The 17959-nt window shown below is 43.8% G+C and overlaps 1 protein-coding gene across 1 annotated transcript in view; it reads left to right on the top strand.

The window, feature by feature from the left end:
• Nucleotides 1-1381: 1381 nt before the first annotated feature.
• Nucleotides 1382-17959, top strand: part of LOC141105965 (claudin-10-like) — a 37376-nt gene continuing 20798 nt past the window's right edge. Inside the window, exons 1-2 of the mRNA XM_073596235.1 lie at nucleotides 1382-1776; nucleotides 17341-17502. Coding sequence (XP_073452336.1) covers nucleotides 1557-1776; nucleotides 17341-17502 — 382 coding nt within the window. The 5' untranslated portion in view covers nucleotides 1382-1556. The remainder of the gene's footprint in view (nucleotides 1777-17340; nucleotides 17503-17959) is intronic.

Here is a 17959-nt window from a genome sequence, read left to right as displayed (position 1 = left end):
TTTGCTGTCTACTGTACAGCAAAGCTTAAACAGGGAGGGAAGAAGCAGCACAAGGGGCCAATCAGGTGTGAGCAGTGGCCAACCCACGCTGATAGAAGAGCAGAGTTTCACTGCCAGTCATATGCCCCGTACACACGTCGGATTTTAGGATAGGACCTTGTTGTCGGAAATTCCGACCGTGTGTAGGCTCCATCACACATTTTCCATCGGAATTTCCGACACACAAAGTTTGAGAGCTTACTATAAAATTTTCCGACAACAAAATCCGTTGTCGGAAATTCCGATCGTGTGTACACAAATCTGACGCACAAAGTGTCACGCATGCTCAGAATAAATAAAGAGATGAAAGCTATTGGCTACTGCCCCGTTTATAGTCCCGACCTACGTGTTTTACGTCACCGCGTTCAGAACGATCGGATTTTCCGACAACTTTGTGTGACCGTGTGTATGCAAGACAAGTTTGAGCCAAGATCCGTTGGAAAAACCCATGGATTTTGTTGTCGGAATGTCCGATCAATGTCCGACCGTGTGCACGGGGCATCAGGGTGGGGGTAGAAAGAAGACCTGCAAGTGAATGTGAAGTTTCAGTAGAGCAAGCTAAGGTCTCCTGCCCTATCAAATGAGGCTGTGGTATGTAGAGCTGTGTACATTTCAGGACTTGATAGACAGAAATACAAATCTCTTGGCAGGTAAAATTGCTTATATTTTGTATGCTTTTATATATTTCTGATTATGGCAAATTTTAGGGTTTAGTAAGGGAGTGCTGTAAGGTTTAGGGGCAGGCTAAAGGTAAAGATAAAATTAAAAGTTTGGTGACATAAGGATTACTAAATAAATAAATCTTTACACTGTACATGTATCACATGTCTATGTATTGTAAAAAATGTATTTGTTATAGTCAGCTTCTACCTGAACATTTTTAAAGTATAGAAAAAAAAGTTGAATATTACATTTGTTATGCTTTATTAATCTGCCATTAAGCTGCCATCTAATTATGAAAGGACAAAACAAAACAATCATGCAACCAAAGCAATTGATTGTGGGTTTAAAAAGATTTACCTATGCATTTTAATGGCTCTTGAACTGATACCATGTATCTTAGAAAGGCAACATATTCTTTAGTACTTAGCAGCTTTTAAATGCGCCATTTAGTCAAGCCATGGCTATTCCAGATGTCAATTAAGGAAGGACCCAAGATTCATAAGAGCTAATGAAAACAATACAGCCGTGAGAGGCATTAATCCAAGACGTTGGCAGTAGCATGAAACCATGTGTGTGTTTTACATTCTGCCTGGAAATTAACTGAATTAATTAGGGAGGGCCACCTAGGGAACAAGGAGGGATTTTCATGACCATGACATTTGTGGACTGTTATTTCTTCTGGGATATCCTGTTGGACTGTCACTGTGTCAGTCTCTCTTCATTATAACTAAACTTTTTTTTTCTTCTTCGAGTCACGTTTATCTGAACATCTATTTTTATATTAATGATTTCCCTTTTTCTTTTTTAACAAGTTTGTCCTTTGTAAATTTTCTGGTTTGATTTTGTGTGTCACCATGTCACACATGGCAACTGAGATTATAGCCTTTGTGCTCTCAGTGTCAGGATGGGTATTGATAAGCTCTACCTTACCAACTGACTACTGGAAGGTCTCCAGCATTGATGGTACTGTTATCACTACTGCAACCTTCTGGTCCAACCTCTGGAAAACATGTGTGACCGACTCAACCGGAGTCTCTAACTGTAAGGACTTCCCGTCTATGCTGGCTCTGGAAGGTAAGAAAAAAAACCCTTTGGCTCTGGCTTGTGAGATTGTTTGAGTTAACAATGAATCTCTTAGATTGTAAACTCTAAGGAGCAGGGCCCTCTGATTCCTACTGTATCAAATTGTATTGTATTTGTACTGTCTACCCTCAAGTTGTAAAGCGCTACGTAAACTGTTGGCGCTATATAAATACTGTATAATAATAATAATAATAATTAGAAAAACATGTGGCAATGCATATCAATGGGATATTTACATTAGCATAGTATACAGACCTAATGTTACACGTAGCTGCATTATGTGTAAAAAGTTCAAATAAAATTCATGCTGCACTGCCAAGGAAAATAGATAAATAGTCCAATGTTCGTATTTTAAGATGTTTTCATCTTCATAGGTGGTAGTCTAGACAGTAAAGATTTGCTCTTATACAAATTATAAGACTGCTTATTTGTTTGAGCATAGAGTTGATTTTCGTCTACAGTATACCCCCTGCCACTCCAAGGTCCTGGCATATTTACTCCCACTGCCTATGTGTAGGAACTTTCCAATGGACAACACCTACAATAGGTAGTAGGATCCCAAGTTTGATTGGAACTACAACTACAATTTGGGGATCTAGAATCACAGTTTAGGAAAGGCAAAGCACACAGCTGAGTGACATTCACAGCTTCCACCATTTTGAAAGCCGCAAAATGGAATTTAAATTTAACAAGGTTTTCCATTCTAATAGAACATCTTACGGTACCAATAAAATATAAAGACATGTAGCAAGTAAGTATCTGATAAGTTTGAAGCAAATGCTGTGAACCAAATACAAGCATAACCACATAAAATCCATCATCTATTATTGTACAACTAAATATAACTAACATCCCAGGCACCCCTAATGGGATCACACTGTGTGAGAGATGAGGCAGTATGTTAGTCTCCAGTTGTGTTCACACATACCCCACTTTTAAGTACACAATGGGGTTTATTTACTAAAGCTGGAAAGTGCAAAATCAGGCTCCTTTCTGCATACAAAACCAATGAGCTTCTAACCCCAGATTGTTCAATTAAGCTTTGGTAATAAAACATGGAAGCTCATTGGTTTTTATGCAGAAGTGAGTCTGATTTTGCACTTTCCAGCTTTAGTAAACAAACCCCATTGTGTACTTAAAAGTGGGGTATGCCTGTATGTGAAATGTTCTGCCGCTTTCCCTTTTCTATTCCTCATTGCTGCATTCCCTTTTGCCCTTAATGCCGCCCACCTCTGCCCTCTGTGCTATTTCCCCTTGTCCTCAATGCTGCATTTCTCTCTGTCTCCAATGTTGCACCCACTTGCACTTGTGCTGCATTTCTTCTTGTCCTTAGTGCTACATTCCCCCTTATTTGCAGTGCTCTTTTTTTTCTTATCCCCAATGCTGCATTTCCCCTTGTCCATTGGTATGCCACCCCCCCCCCCCCTTTTGTCCTCAGTACTACATTCATCTTTGTCCTCAGTGCTGCATTTCCTTTGCTCTCAGTACTGCATTCCTCCTTGTCCTTGGGGCTGAATTTATCCTGTGCTCAATGCTGCATGTCAACTGTATCCTCCGTGCTGCATTACTCCTTGCCCTCAGTGCTGCCATTCCCCCTTGCCCTCAGTGCTGTAATTCCTCCTTGCCCTCGGTGCTGTAATTCCTCCTTGCCCTCAGTGCTGTAATTCCTCCTTGCCCTCGGTGCTGTAATTCCTCCTTGCCCTCGGTGCTGTAATTCCTCCTTGCCCTCAGTGCTGTAATTCCTCCTTGCCCTCAATGCTGGCAATTCCGCCTTGCCCTCAGTGCTGCAATTTCTCCTACCCCTCAGTGCTGCAATTCCTCCTGGTCCTCAGTGCTGCAACTCCTCCATGTCCTCAGTGCTCCATTTTTAGTTGTCCTCCGTGCTGCATTCCACCTAGTTTTCAGTACTACATCCTCCCTTGTCCTCAGTGCTGTAACTCAAAAATGACCCAGTACAAGTATCAGACTGCTTAGCACAAGCTGGTAGACCACTAATGGTCTGTGGGCCACAGTTTCAGAAACACAGCTTTAAGAGATCTGGCTTCGCATCAGGCATCATATAAAATCTGCATTTTTTGGGTGCTGGTAGTATTTTTAAAAACATATAAATGTGAAAATAATATTTATTTTTTAGAAAAGATGTATTCTATTAGTAAAAATTAAATAGAACCATGCCTTTCTGTACAATCCCCACCCCTTGTGTCTTATTATTTTAACAAAAAGTACTGCTAGAATACACTTTTGTAGACAGAATGAGATCTATTTTTTATGCTGAGCAACATTTTAACTGTATAGGCCAAAAGAGAAGGTAAAGATGGGTTCATGCTTCCTGGATTATAAAGAGCCTACTGACTGCTCTCAAAATCTTTTGCACCCCTTTTATCTATAGTTCTTTTGTTGCCTTTGGTCTCTAATGCTCAGAGGTGGACAGAACAGAAAAGCAAAATAAGGAACAAGTTTTAGCTTGGCGTTGACCCACAAGTGTCATCATGTTTAATGCTGCCCTAATCTTCAGAGCCATCTGCTGATGTTGTTGTGGTGCAAACATACAAACACAGTGCTTCATTACTCCGTGTTGAAATAAGCTTTCTAAAATTGCAGTACAATACAGAGGTCTATGCAAATTAATTTTAGTCTGAAATGACAAAAATAATGAAGCTCAATCAAATATTTTTGAACTTTGAATGAGATCCTTTTTATTCTTATGTCCAGACAAAATGTTTGTTTAATGGAAGTCAGTGAGTCATTTAATAGGTCTGTTAATTTCTAACTCCAGCAAACATTTCTATTTGTTTTATCTTCCTACTGTTGGAACCTCCTCCTCCATACTGGACGCACAGCCCTTTACAGGACAGACATGACCAATAGACTTAAAATCCAATTTGATTTATAAGAAGAGCTAAGAAACCTACAAACACGCTTACCCCGATGCAACAAATTCACCATGAACCCTGATGTAAAAAGTGTTTGCTAATGCTCACAGTTACCTCTTCTCCATGTAGTAAACTCCCCTACATTTTCTGTGCACTTTGGGGCTGATTAACCAAAAGCAAATAGACTGTGCACTTTTCAAAGTGCAGTTGTACCAGAGCTTATTAAATGACTAGAAGCTCTGCTGACTTTCATCCTCCAATCATGTGCAAGCAAAAAAAAGCTTTTTTTTTTTTTTTTATTTTCCTTGCATGTGATTGGGTATTCTTTGCAAAGTGAAGCTTTACCACATTTACTAAGCTCTGGAGCAACTGCCCTTGCAAAGTGCACAGTCTATTTGCCTTTAGAAAAACAACCCCTAAGCCACTTCTGTTACCTGAGATCTAGCCATTGCGTGTCATGCTGCAGTTTTGCACATTTTGGTAGTGCCTGGTAGGAGATAGATGTCTCTCATTCCAATTCATCACATGCTATCTTAGAATCTCAGAATCGGTCACCATGCTCAACTGTTTTTTTTTGTTTGTTTTTTTTTTACTATTATTATTTATTTATGTTGTCACAGAACATTCAGAGGCAAACAGATATGCCTGTATGGGTTTCCAGTAACATTGATACAAAAAAAAGATGCCACTTGCTCCCATCTATAGCTGGCTATTGCAGTAAGAAGCATTGGAAGGCTAACAACAGGTACAAACAAGACCAAGGATAAATCCAAGGGAAAAACCAAGCTTAACTTACTGACCAGCCCGCTGACAACCAAATAACCTGTCTAACAGTATGCGTTAAAAGCAGGGGTTTAGTCTGCACACATTTGCAAATGCATGCGTAAGCCACAGAGCCTCATCAAGACACCCTGATATATGTGGTACCTAACACTAATTTATAAATGTCCCCACAGTGGAGGCACATGCATTCTGATGGATAGGTGAGAGCAGGTGGACTGAAGGGGAGCGTGTGCAGACTAAATCCCTGCTTTTAACACATACTGTTAGACAGGTTACTTGGTTGTCTGCGGGCTGTTCGGTAAGTTAAGCTTGGTTTTTCCCTTGGATGTATCCTTGGTCTTGTTTGTTTCCAGTAACATACAGTACACTATGTTGTCAAAAGTATTGGGACACCTGCCTTTACACGCACATGAACTTTAATTGTATTCCAGTCTTAGTCTGTAGGGTTCCATATTGAGTTGGCCCACCCTTTGCAGCTATAACAGCTTCAACTCTACTGAGAAGGCTGTCCACATGGTTTAGGAGTGTGTCTATGGGAATGTTTGACCATTCTTCCAGAAGTGCATTTGTGAGGTCAGGCACTGATGATAGATTTTATGGACCTTGCTTTGTGCACTGGTGCGCAGTCATGTTGGAACAGGAAGGGTCCATCCCCAAACTGTTCCCACAAAGTTGGGAGCACGAAATTGTCCAAAATGTCTTGGTATGCTGACACCTTAAGAGTTCCCTTCACTGGAACTAAGTGGCCAAGCCCAACCCCTGAAAAACAACCCCATACCATAATCCCCCTCCACCAAATGATTTGGACCCGTGCACAAACCAAAATCCATAAAGACATGAATGAGCGAGTTTGGGGTGAAGGGACTTGACTGGCCTGCACAGAGTCTTGACCTCAACCCGATAGAACACCATATAGCTGCAAAGGGTGGGCCAACTCAATATTGAACCGTAAGATCTAAGACTGGGATGCCACTAAAGTTCATGTGCGTGTAAAGGCAAGTGTCCCAATACTTTTGACAATATAGTGTATTTTCATTACCATTCAAATATTAAATGAGAATACAAAGCCAGTGAACTTCAACTTAGCAGAAGCCACTTTGTCTTCATTCAGTAAAAAAGTGTTGGGAAATCTGGATGAAGGGGTAATGACTTCATATTGGTCGCCAACCAAACACTAAGTAGAACAGAGAATGTTTCTCTAATACCATGAGCATATATTAGAACAGTAAGCCCCGGTTCACACAGGGGCGGCACGACTTGCAGGTCGCCTTACCGAGGCGACCTGCACACGACTGCCACGGCGACTTGCAAAACGACTTCTGTATAGAAGTCTATGCAAGTCTCCCCAAGTCGCCCCCAAAGTAGTACAGGGACCTTTTTCTAAGTCGGAGCGACTTGCGTTGCTCTTATTAGAACGGTTCCATTGTACAGAACGGGAGGCGACTTGTCAGGCGGCTAGGTCACCTGACAAGTCGCCCCTGTGTGAACCGGCACTCAGGGTTAAGCTTGAAACAAAGTGGGCTTGGAAGGGGGAGGTGGAGGGGGAAGGAGATGTTAGGGTTATGTTGGCCCCACTGAGAGGAAAGAGGAAGGGGCCAGAAAAGTGATAGGTTTTATTTTTCAAGGAGCTTTCTAATGTTAAATCTCTTTTTTTTTTCACTTTATTATACAACATACTGTATATGTGTTAATATTAGTATTCTACAAATCTTTTAGATAATACGATTTTATAGTATACAGTAATATATAGTATACTGTATCATACTGTAAGTATGAGGGGTCTTCAAAAAAGTTCTGCACTTTTAAATTTTCGTTGGAAACGGTGAGAGCGGGAAGAGTTTTGCTGATGGCATTAAAAAGTTGGTGCGAAGCTGGGAAAAATGCAGAAAGGTAATGTCATTTGTTTTTGAAATTCTTAATAAAAAGAGTTTTAAAAAGTGTGAAAACTTTTTGAAGAACCCTCATATTATATATTAGCAGTATATAGTAATATTATCTCAAACAGGTTCACTTTTATCAAAACCTGCATTGGCCCACTCCATGACCAGTGTAGTCTAAATGTCCCCTTCATTCTTATCGCTGTTACCCACTTATCTCCAACCCATACCTTACCCACCTCAAATAATGAGACCACACTTATATTTTATAGAGTAAAATGGCCATAACAGCCTATTTTATTAAAACAAACCAACTAAATAACTCCAAACCACTATATATATATATATATTATATATACTGTATATATAAATATAATAAACAATAACATAACCTGTTAACCCCAGTCTGATGGTCTCTGACGGTGACCCACCTTTTAACCACGTATAACCACATACCATACCAATGCACTGTGGGACCTTTTCCAAACTGATAGGCCTCCAGCTGTGACCGCTCGGAGACAACCCCTTCCCACAGTGCAACCATTCCAGTATTCCATCCACCGTTGCCTGCCATCCGGTCTTACGTCTCCTCTCCTGGCCCCCCAACACACCTAGGAGTGCCCTATGATCCAGACAAGGCGTACTGAACCTCCATCTGAAACGACAAACAAATAACATAAAGGCAGCAACACACCTGTCAACTTAACACAACCATATCACAACATGCGAATCCCACATGCACCCTCCTTTTCCTGTAAACATCCAAGATTTTTTTTTTTTTATATCTATTCCACGGCCAAATGAGGCCTAATATAAGACCGAAATCTCACAAATCCCATCTTCCAATTCTGCGCACAGCCGCCTCATCCAACCCACATCTGGCAGCTTCTGTAGCCGCCCCTATGCGGAAGGAGTGTGAAGCGTACCCTGCCCCGTCCAACCCAGCTGCTTTACGACATTTCCTAAAAATTGATATGAACTGAAACTTTGACAAGTAGTACCCATCCTCATGCCTCAGGAATGGCTCTGCCCCATCTGTTCTAATCTTCGGAAATTCACGCACTGCCTCAACAGGGCACACCCTAGACCCAGGTAATGTGAACAGTGACACATCCACACCCTTACCCTGGTGATCAGTTTTTGACCTGCGCAGCCGCAAACACACTCTATCCACCTCCACCTGCACATCTTGCTCCCAACAGGCCCACTGCCAAACACTTCGATGGGCTAACCAACTCCCCTGTCCGAAAAACCCCAAAAATGCTAGCGAGAACACTGCTGTAAACAGCAACGCTTCATATCGCGATTTACATATTGAACCCAACATCGCACATACGGACCCCAGGTTCGCAAAAGTGACAGGCCGTCTCACATCCTTCCACATATGCTGTTTTCGATAACCCTTTATGGCCTGCTTCACCCAAAATCTTTTTTCCAGTCCTCCCCTCCCATTAATTTGAAAAGAAACGATAAGCCCGCCATTTTTTTATCGATGGAAGAGACCGAAAAAACATTTTTCAATGTTCCTAGCTACAAAATACAATACCAGTAACCGCCCGTTAGACCCCATTTTCCCAGCCCCTGCCTCCTGTACCAACCCTGACCATTCTTTCCATACCTTCGCGTAGGCTGACCAAGTGGACTCACTTAGACTGCCGAATCCATCCCGCGGTGACTCCAAGGGCAGCTCCCAAATCCAGTCCGGGCAAGGAACTCCTTCTTTTTGTGCACCCGGAGCCAGCTCCCTGAACTTGTTCCATTGAAATAGAGACAAGGAGTCAGCTAGCGAATTGTCGACACCCGGGATGTGCACCGCATAAATAAAATATTTAATCTCAAACACCTCAACACCAGTTTCCGCAAAAGCCGTATAACTGGTTGTGGTGACGCAGACATGCGATTGACCACCTGCACTACTCCCATGTTGTCACAATTTATTCTCAACTTTAGAATCTGGCATGCCTCCCCCCACAGTTCCAAAGCCAGCACCACTGGAAAAGTTCCAGTCGCACTAAATTCTTAAGGAACTCCGCCCTCTCCCAAGACTGCGGCCAGGGTTCCACGCTCCACTGCCCTTGGAAAAATGCACCATAGCCCGTGGAGCCTGCAGCATCTGTAACCAGCTCTACATCGAAATTACTCACCGGGCCAGACATCCACACCGTCCTGCCATTGTATTAGGCTAAAAACTCATACCACACCTTTAAATCCTCCCTGTGTTCCCCGGTCAGGTGAATAAAATGAGTCGGGGCCTTTACCCCCACGGTGGCTGCCGACAGCCGTCGGCAATACCTGCCCCATGGGGATGATCCTGCAGGCAAAATTCAACTTACCCAGCAACGACTGCAGAGTCCTCAACTGAACTTTCCGCAGTCCGTGGATTTCCCGAATTTCCTTCTGCAAGTCCTCCAACTTACCTCTGGGCAATCGGCACTCCATCGCCATTGAGTCTATTACTATCCCCAAAAGCTAAGTTCAGCCGTTGGGCCTTCCGTTCTTTCTGCGGCCAATGGTATACCAAACCTGCCTGCGATGTGCTGCAACGTGGAAAGTAGAATCGCACACACAGAGGAAGCAGGGGGGCCTATACACAAAAAGTCATCCAAATAATGTATGACTGAACCTAAGCCGGAAACCTCCCTAATCACCCACTCCAAAAACGAGCTGAAAGCCGCGAACATGGCTTTTGGAAAAGATAAGTGGTGTATCACGCAGAACTTGTTCGGTTCCTTCTTGTGCACCACCCCCAATGGTGACACCACCAAATCCTGCCAGGGTTTGTTGGCAAAGGGCCCCCCATGCGCCCCATGGCCACTTCTCTTCCCAATTTGTCCTCCACCACCCCCGGATGCTGTAAAGCAGATGTCAGATTCCTTGCCTTTGGCAGAACCATCGCCAACGAACACGGGTTCTTAAAACCGTCCTGAAACCATGAAGCCAATAACTTTGCCGCTTCCCTGTCTGGATACTTACTTAGAAAAGGAAGCATCCTTTCCACCCTCACCGGCGTCGTCCCTCTTTTGAGCAGAGTCGCCGGCATGCTTCCCTCTCTTAAAACACCTGGACAATATATGGGCTCCCCCTCACCCAGAGCACTCGTGCTTGAACTTGTATGCTGCTCCAAATTTACAGGAGCCCTCATTGCACTGCCAGCATACTCCCCACTTCTTTCCGGCCGGCAGTCCTGAGGAATGTGTACCCCCGGCCTCCCCCTGAAAAAACTGAGGCGGGGCCCTCGCTGAAGACATAAGCCTCATCCAGAGGCTAATATCTTTATGATCCCAATGCAGAGATGGGCGGACTGCTCTGCGCTGTCTGAACTGCTCGTTGTATCTAAGCCAAGCAGTACCACCGTACACCCTATGTGCCTCTCCTATAGCGTCCATGTAACAGAACAAAGCCGAGCAATGCTCGGGGTTCTTCTCACCAATAACACTCACCATAATGGCAAACGCTTGCAGCCAGTTAACAAATGTACACGGTATAAGCCTGTACCTCCTTCTTTCCTCGTTCTCCTTCTTGGAATCATCAGGTTTCATCCTGTCCAAGTTAATTTTTTCCAATGGCAGTAGCGAAAAATCTCCACATACTCGCCCTTGTAAATCTTATCCCGGACTTCCTGTTTTAGATGAGCTCCCAGCAGGCCCTCGAAGTAGAGGTATACCTCGCACTTTGCCGCATTCGCAGTCCTGACCATATTGGTCCTCTCCGCCTTCTCCGTATCCCCTTTTTCCCCTGCCTTCTCGGTGACCACTCCTACCCCTGACTGCACGGGTATCGGAGCTGCCGGGGGCATCTCCACCCCAGATCCCCCAGTTCCTCCAACCACTGCCTCAAATCTACCTAACAACGCCCGCAGGCCCTCCAATAAATCCGTCAGCTGCGTACCGGACCCCGCACTGGCAGGCCTGTGCCCTGCCCCCTGCTGGCCCAGCGTATCCCCCCCTGACTGTATCAAAGGAACTGCTGGCCTAACCGTACCCGCAGCTACCACCCCTAACACATCCTGCAATGCATCAGACAAAGACAAATTAACCATTGACTTACCGGGCTGACCAGGAGCTCCCCCAACAGCCGCCGCGTTGCTCTCCATCGCTGGTACTAGTGGTTCCTCCTCCCCTGATGCTTTCCCTTCTGACCTCTCGTCCTGTTCCAGGATGGGTGGCATAGCAAGCCCCCCGGGAGATGAAATCCCTAAGGCCGTGGTGCTTGGCAGTTGTGGGGCCCGCTTCACCCCCGAAATTCCTCCTTCTCCAGACCGGCGTCACTGACCTGACCTGGCGATGTCCTGGCTGTCATGTGTTGTTCTTCCTCCGCCATCTTGTCCCACCGAGCGCTGTCCCGGTAGGCTCCGCCCCCTCACCGACTTCCCGATCTCCCGCTCCACCACCTCCGTGTCTCTGCTCGGCTCTCCGTCCCTCATCATCTCCCCCCTCTGATCGCTGTGTGTGGATGGGGATGCCGCCCTGCTTCCTGACCCACGATGTCCGTGCGGGGAACCGGCGCCATGTTGGCCCGTGGCCCCACCCACCGGATTAGGCAGGCGGCGTGTGGACCACCCAGGGCCTGCTGAAAGCTGTGGCTGATGCTGTTTTGCCGGGGGAAGCGATCGCTCCTCTGTCGGGCTTCTGGGGAGGTGAATGGGTCTAGATGCAGGCCCTGGTGAAAAGCACGCTGGAGGCCGCGACCTCCGCGATGGGACACCTCACCTGACGGGGATCCGTCTGCCTCATCCTCCATGAGCTCCACGCCTGTCTCTGCAGCCACTCTGGTATTGCTTCAATCTCTGCCATCATGGAGGAGCAGTGAGAAAAACTGCCTCCTCCTGTAAGTTCATCTTCACACTGACCCTTTGCACCGCCCCCTCTATAAATATAACCACTCCCCTTTGGCAAAAACTTCTTTCTTACCTTCCCCTTTCTTGCCACTCCCATTACTCCTTTCCACATTAACACCATATGTGTCTCCCTTAGACACACTGTCATGCCCGGCCCTACACTATCCCTCCTTGCAGTCCTTTCGTTCCGGGCCTCACTTTAGACCCCTAAACTAAACTTCACCTAGCTGTTTACTAATCTCAAAATGACATCCAAGGCCTGTGTGGGCTGAAACTCTACTTCAGTAATAGCATTGTATTGTGGGACTAGAGGCGCCTGTAATATGGCTCCTTCCAAGTCAACAGGTTGTCACAGCATAGCCACAGTCAACGCTAAAAAATACTTTTGCCCAGAGGAGGTAAGTAGCAGTAAAGTCTGCTGATATACTAAGTTACATAAGTAGCTGATCAGGGAGTTTCTAGGTTAGGTTAGGGGGGTAGGGAGAGTGTATTAATATAGTTTGTAGTCCATACTAGAAGTTGACCTGTCTATGCAAGACTCCCCGTAGTCACCAAGGAATTAAATGTACATGCGTCATACAATGTTTTCAAAGCTTTTCCTCCTATAGCCAAATCCCTGGAGTAGTATTTAGAAGCAAAGAAGCCTACCCATATGTCCTCCAATAGCCAGAGAAGGTGGTGTTATACTGTAAGGAAGTGATACTAAACAATAGCCTTAAGCCCCTTTCACATGGGCCGGATTCTGCTCTGATTAGCAATGAATCTGTTAACAGACACAAGTTTATTGACACCTGTCTGTCCATAGAGTTCTATGGACATTACGACCAGGTCTGCCTGATAAGCTGAAAGGACTCTGCTGAACCGGCCGAGATTTGATCCATCTATGGCCAGCTTTACTGTGTTTTCCTGCTTCCTTGTAATGTCATTCATGAGCTCACAAACCTCTTCTGCCCCCACCACTACCACGTCCACTTGTTTGAAATGAGCAGTAGTCAGGTGCACAGCTCTATGCAAACCACAACCCAAAGTCCATATTCCATGTAAGGAGCAAAAGAAGGTGGCTACATTCCTACATACAATGGGACCATATCCACCCTCTAACAGAAAGTCAGATCACAGCAGCAGCAAAAAAAATTAAATAATAATTTTGAGATTTGGAGAAGGCTGAGAGCAATAGAGGGTACTTTTTAAAGTTAACAATACATACTTTAATAGAATATAGTTTTTGAACCAGAGTTTAATACCACTCAAATGCTAAGTTGCCAACTATGTTGATTTTCAGTGACAGTTTCAACTTAATCCATGAAAAGAAAGTAATAAATATGGTATTACTACCAAAGCTTACCACCAAGCATTGCAATAAACATTTGTATGTGGTGCTTTAAATAAAAACCATACTTTTCTTAAAGAAATGTTTTTAACTTAAAGCGGAGTTCCACACAAAAATGGAACTTCCGCTTTTCGGAACCCTCCCCCCCTCCGGTGTCACATTTGGCACCTTTCAGGGGGGAGGGGGGTGCAGATACCTGTCTAAGACAGGTATTTGCACCCACTTCCGGCATAGACTCCCATGGGAGTCTATGCCTCTTCCCGTCCCGACCGCGCTGTCTGCTGGGAACACACAGCTCCCAGGAGAGAGCGGGGACCACGGGACCACTAGGGACGCGCAGCGTGACTCGCGCATGCGCAGTAGGGAACCGGGAAGTGAAGCCGCAACGCTTCACTTCCTGATTCCCTCACCTAGGATGGAGGCGGCAGCTGCCGAGAACCGAGTGGGTTCTCGGCGTCCCCTGCCGACATCGCTGGACCCTGAGACAGGTGAGTGGGCATGTATTAAAAGTCAGCAGCTGCAGTATTTGTAGCTGCTGGCTTTTAATATTTTTTTTTTTTGGCGGTGTGGGTGAACCCCCGCTTTAAAGTACTTGTAAACAATCGCCTTGTCAAACAACCCATTCAGTTTAAAATAGGCATGAAAAATAAAACATCTGTGTATAGATATAAAAAATATATACATAAATGCCTTTTTCCCTCTTTTTCTATAAGTGATCACATGATCTCTGTTCTCAGCTGCATAAGAGTTGGGGGGGAGGGGGGACTGCAGCACACTGATCTTCCTAGTGAATGGCTGTGCAGGGGTGTGTGTCAGGACATGTGTTATCATTGGAGGCGAGCAGGCTGAGTTCCCAGCATAGCTAGAGAACAGACCATGGTGTGCTTTCCTGCTTAGTGTGGTCAGTTTTTAATAGGAAAGCAGAGGAACTGGTAGGAACACCAAGGATTTCACACAAAGGAAGCAATACAAAGAGAACAGGATACTTCCTCATACAAGTACATGGCACAGCAGGCACATACCAGGAATATGAAATGTTGGGTTTACATACTCTTTAAATAATTTGCTGCATGAACCATGTTGTATTCAATGTTAATTAAAATGATGTTTCTATTTGAACACGTAGGCACCTATTATTTACTAAAACTTATAATGATTTACTAAAATTAGAAAATTAAATTATTTACTGACGTGAGAAGTAAGCATGTAAATGCAGTGGAGTAAAGTAAATTACAGTTTACTGCAAACATTCAGTTATTTGGGAAGCTCTGTGTTTACCTTAATTTTCCTGCAATATAATTTAATGTTTTAAGTGAATGGGAGTTCCAGTGACTTCACTTTATTACAAAATCCTGTTTGATAATTTTTTGTAAATTGACAGCTACAGTATGTACTATATGTGGTAAATGATCAGTACAATAAAAACTTTAGTTGATTCTTATTTAATTGATCCTTAAAATAGGCAAATAACGCATTGCATTGAAAAGACAGCATTCATTGTGCCTTTGTGAGCAGGCAATATTATCGGTTGTAATGCTTGCTGTGTTTCAGTGTATCATGGGCCCTCTACCATTTTTCTTCAGGAATGACCTTGATTGTGTTTTCCTTTACAATTCTTATTCTTTTTTCTCATATGCTTTTTCAAGCTGTAATTTTATTTAAAACCACACAGAAACATTGAGGGTACGATAAGAGTGATCCTTTTGTAGCTCTTCTTTTTTTAATCAAATCCAGCAAAAGGACTTTTCCCCAGGCCCTTGCACTACATAATTGATGGCAGATTAAAGGAGATTGTACAATAAGATTGTATAGTGTATGGTCCCTTTAGTGGGTGGCATGTCAGACTGCCGTACAAAGACTACTGCTCACTGCTCAGATCAGTGGTGTTTATGTGCACACTGCTGCCCAGAGGAAAGGACTTTGTAAAGAAAATAAAACAGGTAGGAAATGCAAAAAGATTACTCTTAGGCCTCTCACACTGCCCCCCTGAAAAGCAATTTGTGACATATCGCTTTTTGGATTTAGCTTTCAGGTCTTCATGCTTGTTTGGCCAGCTGCGGTGGAGTCTGTCCTATATAACGGAATGCTCCGGTGACGTCATCCCCCTTCACCTGGACACTTCCATGCGCCTCAAGCCTCGTGTTGAGGACAGACTCCACCTCAGCCGGCCGAACACCATCCAGCGGTGTATGAGGAACATCACAGGACGCACACAGACAGGAACGTATAAAGGGATTGACTACACTGAGGACAGCCCCATTCGGGATATTACTATATGCTTTCTTTTGACTCCAGAAATGTGAGTGCATTGTGATTAAACTTTTACTGCATATTAAAATTTGTTAAAAATCTGCACCCAGAGGCGCCTCTTCTCCCTCTACTTGTCCTAAACAATGCAAGCTGTAAACAGTAATATTGGTACATCTAATGAAGAGCTAACATAAACACATAAATATCCCACAATGGTTTGGATACAAGGTAAAGTGGACACAATGCTAGTCACATCTCCCTAGAGGATTAGCAGACAGACAGAAACAATAGGTGGCTCAATTAACAATGGGGAGTCACACCTAGGAGGCACACAATGGGGAAATTATACCATGAGAAAAAGACACCTTAGTAAACAGATTATAGCAGGAGACCCCAGCATCAGATTGTTTTGAGTCTGGGGGGGTTTGAAGTATCCGGGTCCTTCAGTTCTCAGAGTCTGTGTGTTTCAGGGAGCATGGACCCGAATCCAAAGCAAAACCACTCCAAAGGTCCCTCAGGCACACCCCTCCCAAAGAATAGAGCCCCCTCAAAAGCCAGGACCCATAGAGAGTAGGCAAGAGGCTACCCTGCAGTCCCCTCCAAAAGCCCCTGTCCCAGTTGGGTCTGTCACAAAAAGTATTTAATGTGTAAAAATATAATCAGATTTGGTAAACATGGCATGATGGAACTGTAGTGCACTGCTATCTTTTAGGACAGAATTAGAACTGTCAACAATAATTAGCAATTGCTTAAGTATTATGGTACCTCTGGAAATAATTTTAAAGGATAACTAAACCCAAGAAAAAAAAATGTAATATGTTGCAGCTTACAGTCCTTAGATGTGGTGGCTGCATTTGTTTTCTTTTTTTTTTCAGGCTAAGAATATTTTCAGCAAATACAGAGAATACCTGTTGATCTAGCCAGAAATGCCATGTCTGTGTGAGCTGCACCGAAGAATATCTTCCTTTACAGCTATTTCCTGTAAACTACCAATTGCCCTGCCCTCCATGTAATGGAGATGAAGAGATAAGGACAAGTTTGGGGTCCATATCAGGAGAACAGCCTAGGGTGACAATAATGGCTCCCTCCATAGATACTGTGGAGGAGTGGCGTGGCTTTCCAGGGAAAGGAAGTGTGTTATTTGCAGAATTATCAGGTGAAAATAAAGCAAAAAAAAAAAAGCTTGAAAAAAAAAAAAAAGAAGACAACTGCAGCCACCACTCCAAGCACCAACAATCTGCAATATGTTACATTTTTGGTTTTATGCACTTTAAACTGTTGGTTACTGTGAATTCATTTCTGAATGAAACTGTTCCACCTTTAATATGTCACTTCTGAATATAAAAAAAATGGTTGGTACACCCAAACTGCCTGTTTTAGCCTACAATAGCTTTTTCATGAAGCTGCAAAGGTGTGTGTGTGGTGTAAATATCTCTTTGAATAGCAACTGGTGTTTTCAGATACAGTACATATTTGTATAATTGTTATTCTTGGCTACGTTATATATCATTGTATCTTGGCAGAGATAAATATGGAAATAATAACTATGAAATTAGTGGTTAGCCATGTGAAAATAATATATTTGCATTATTATTTTTTCCTTAGGGTACATCCAAGCCTGTCGTGGTTTGATGATAGCAGCAGTCAGTTTGGGATTTTTTGGTTCGATTTTTGTACTTGTTGGGATGAAATGCACCAAAATTGGAGGCTCAGAAAACACTAAAGGAAAAATCACCTTCTTCGCTGGCCTGCTCTACATACTCAATGGTGAGCTCTATACAGTGGTCACCAGGGCTCATTTTAAACCTAGTTTTTTGTTTTGAATAATGTGAGAAGAATTATTTTGTCGCAGGCACAAACTGACCACACTGATTGCAAAAAATCTACAAAATCCTGCAGAGTAGTCCAAAAGCTTGCAAGATCGTATCTGCCGAGCTCACAAGCTTTTCATTCTATGGCTAGGGAAGGAAAAAGAAGTGAGGACCAGGGAAAAACTGCCCTAAAAACTGTGGCTTTTTAAAGGGAGAGGAAAGACAGGTACTCCCATCCTCTCACCCACCCATCAATGGCTGGCAACACTTGGTGGAACCTACAATGGTGAAATGTCCAGTATGTCATATTATCTTTTTAATTGCTTATGGCACCACTCAAAGTAGAGGTGAAAGCATATCCCTGTGTCCCTGATACCAATCCAGGGGGTTAGTAAATGTAAAGAAAAAAGGAT

This window comes from Aquarana catesbeiana, linkage group LG08, assembly GCF_042186555.1.
Source record: "Aquarana catesbeiana isolate 2022-GZ linkage group LG08, ASM4218655v1, whole genome shotgun sequence".
NCBI classification, from domain to species: Eukaryota; Metazoa; Chordata; class Amphibia; order Anura; family Ranidae; genus Aquarana; species Aquarana catesbeiana.
The sequence above is the reverse complement of the archived record's forward strand: the minus strand, read 5'-3'. Positions and strand labels throughout refer to the sequence as shown.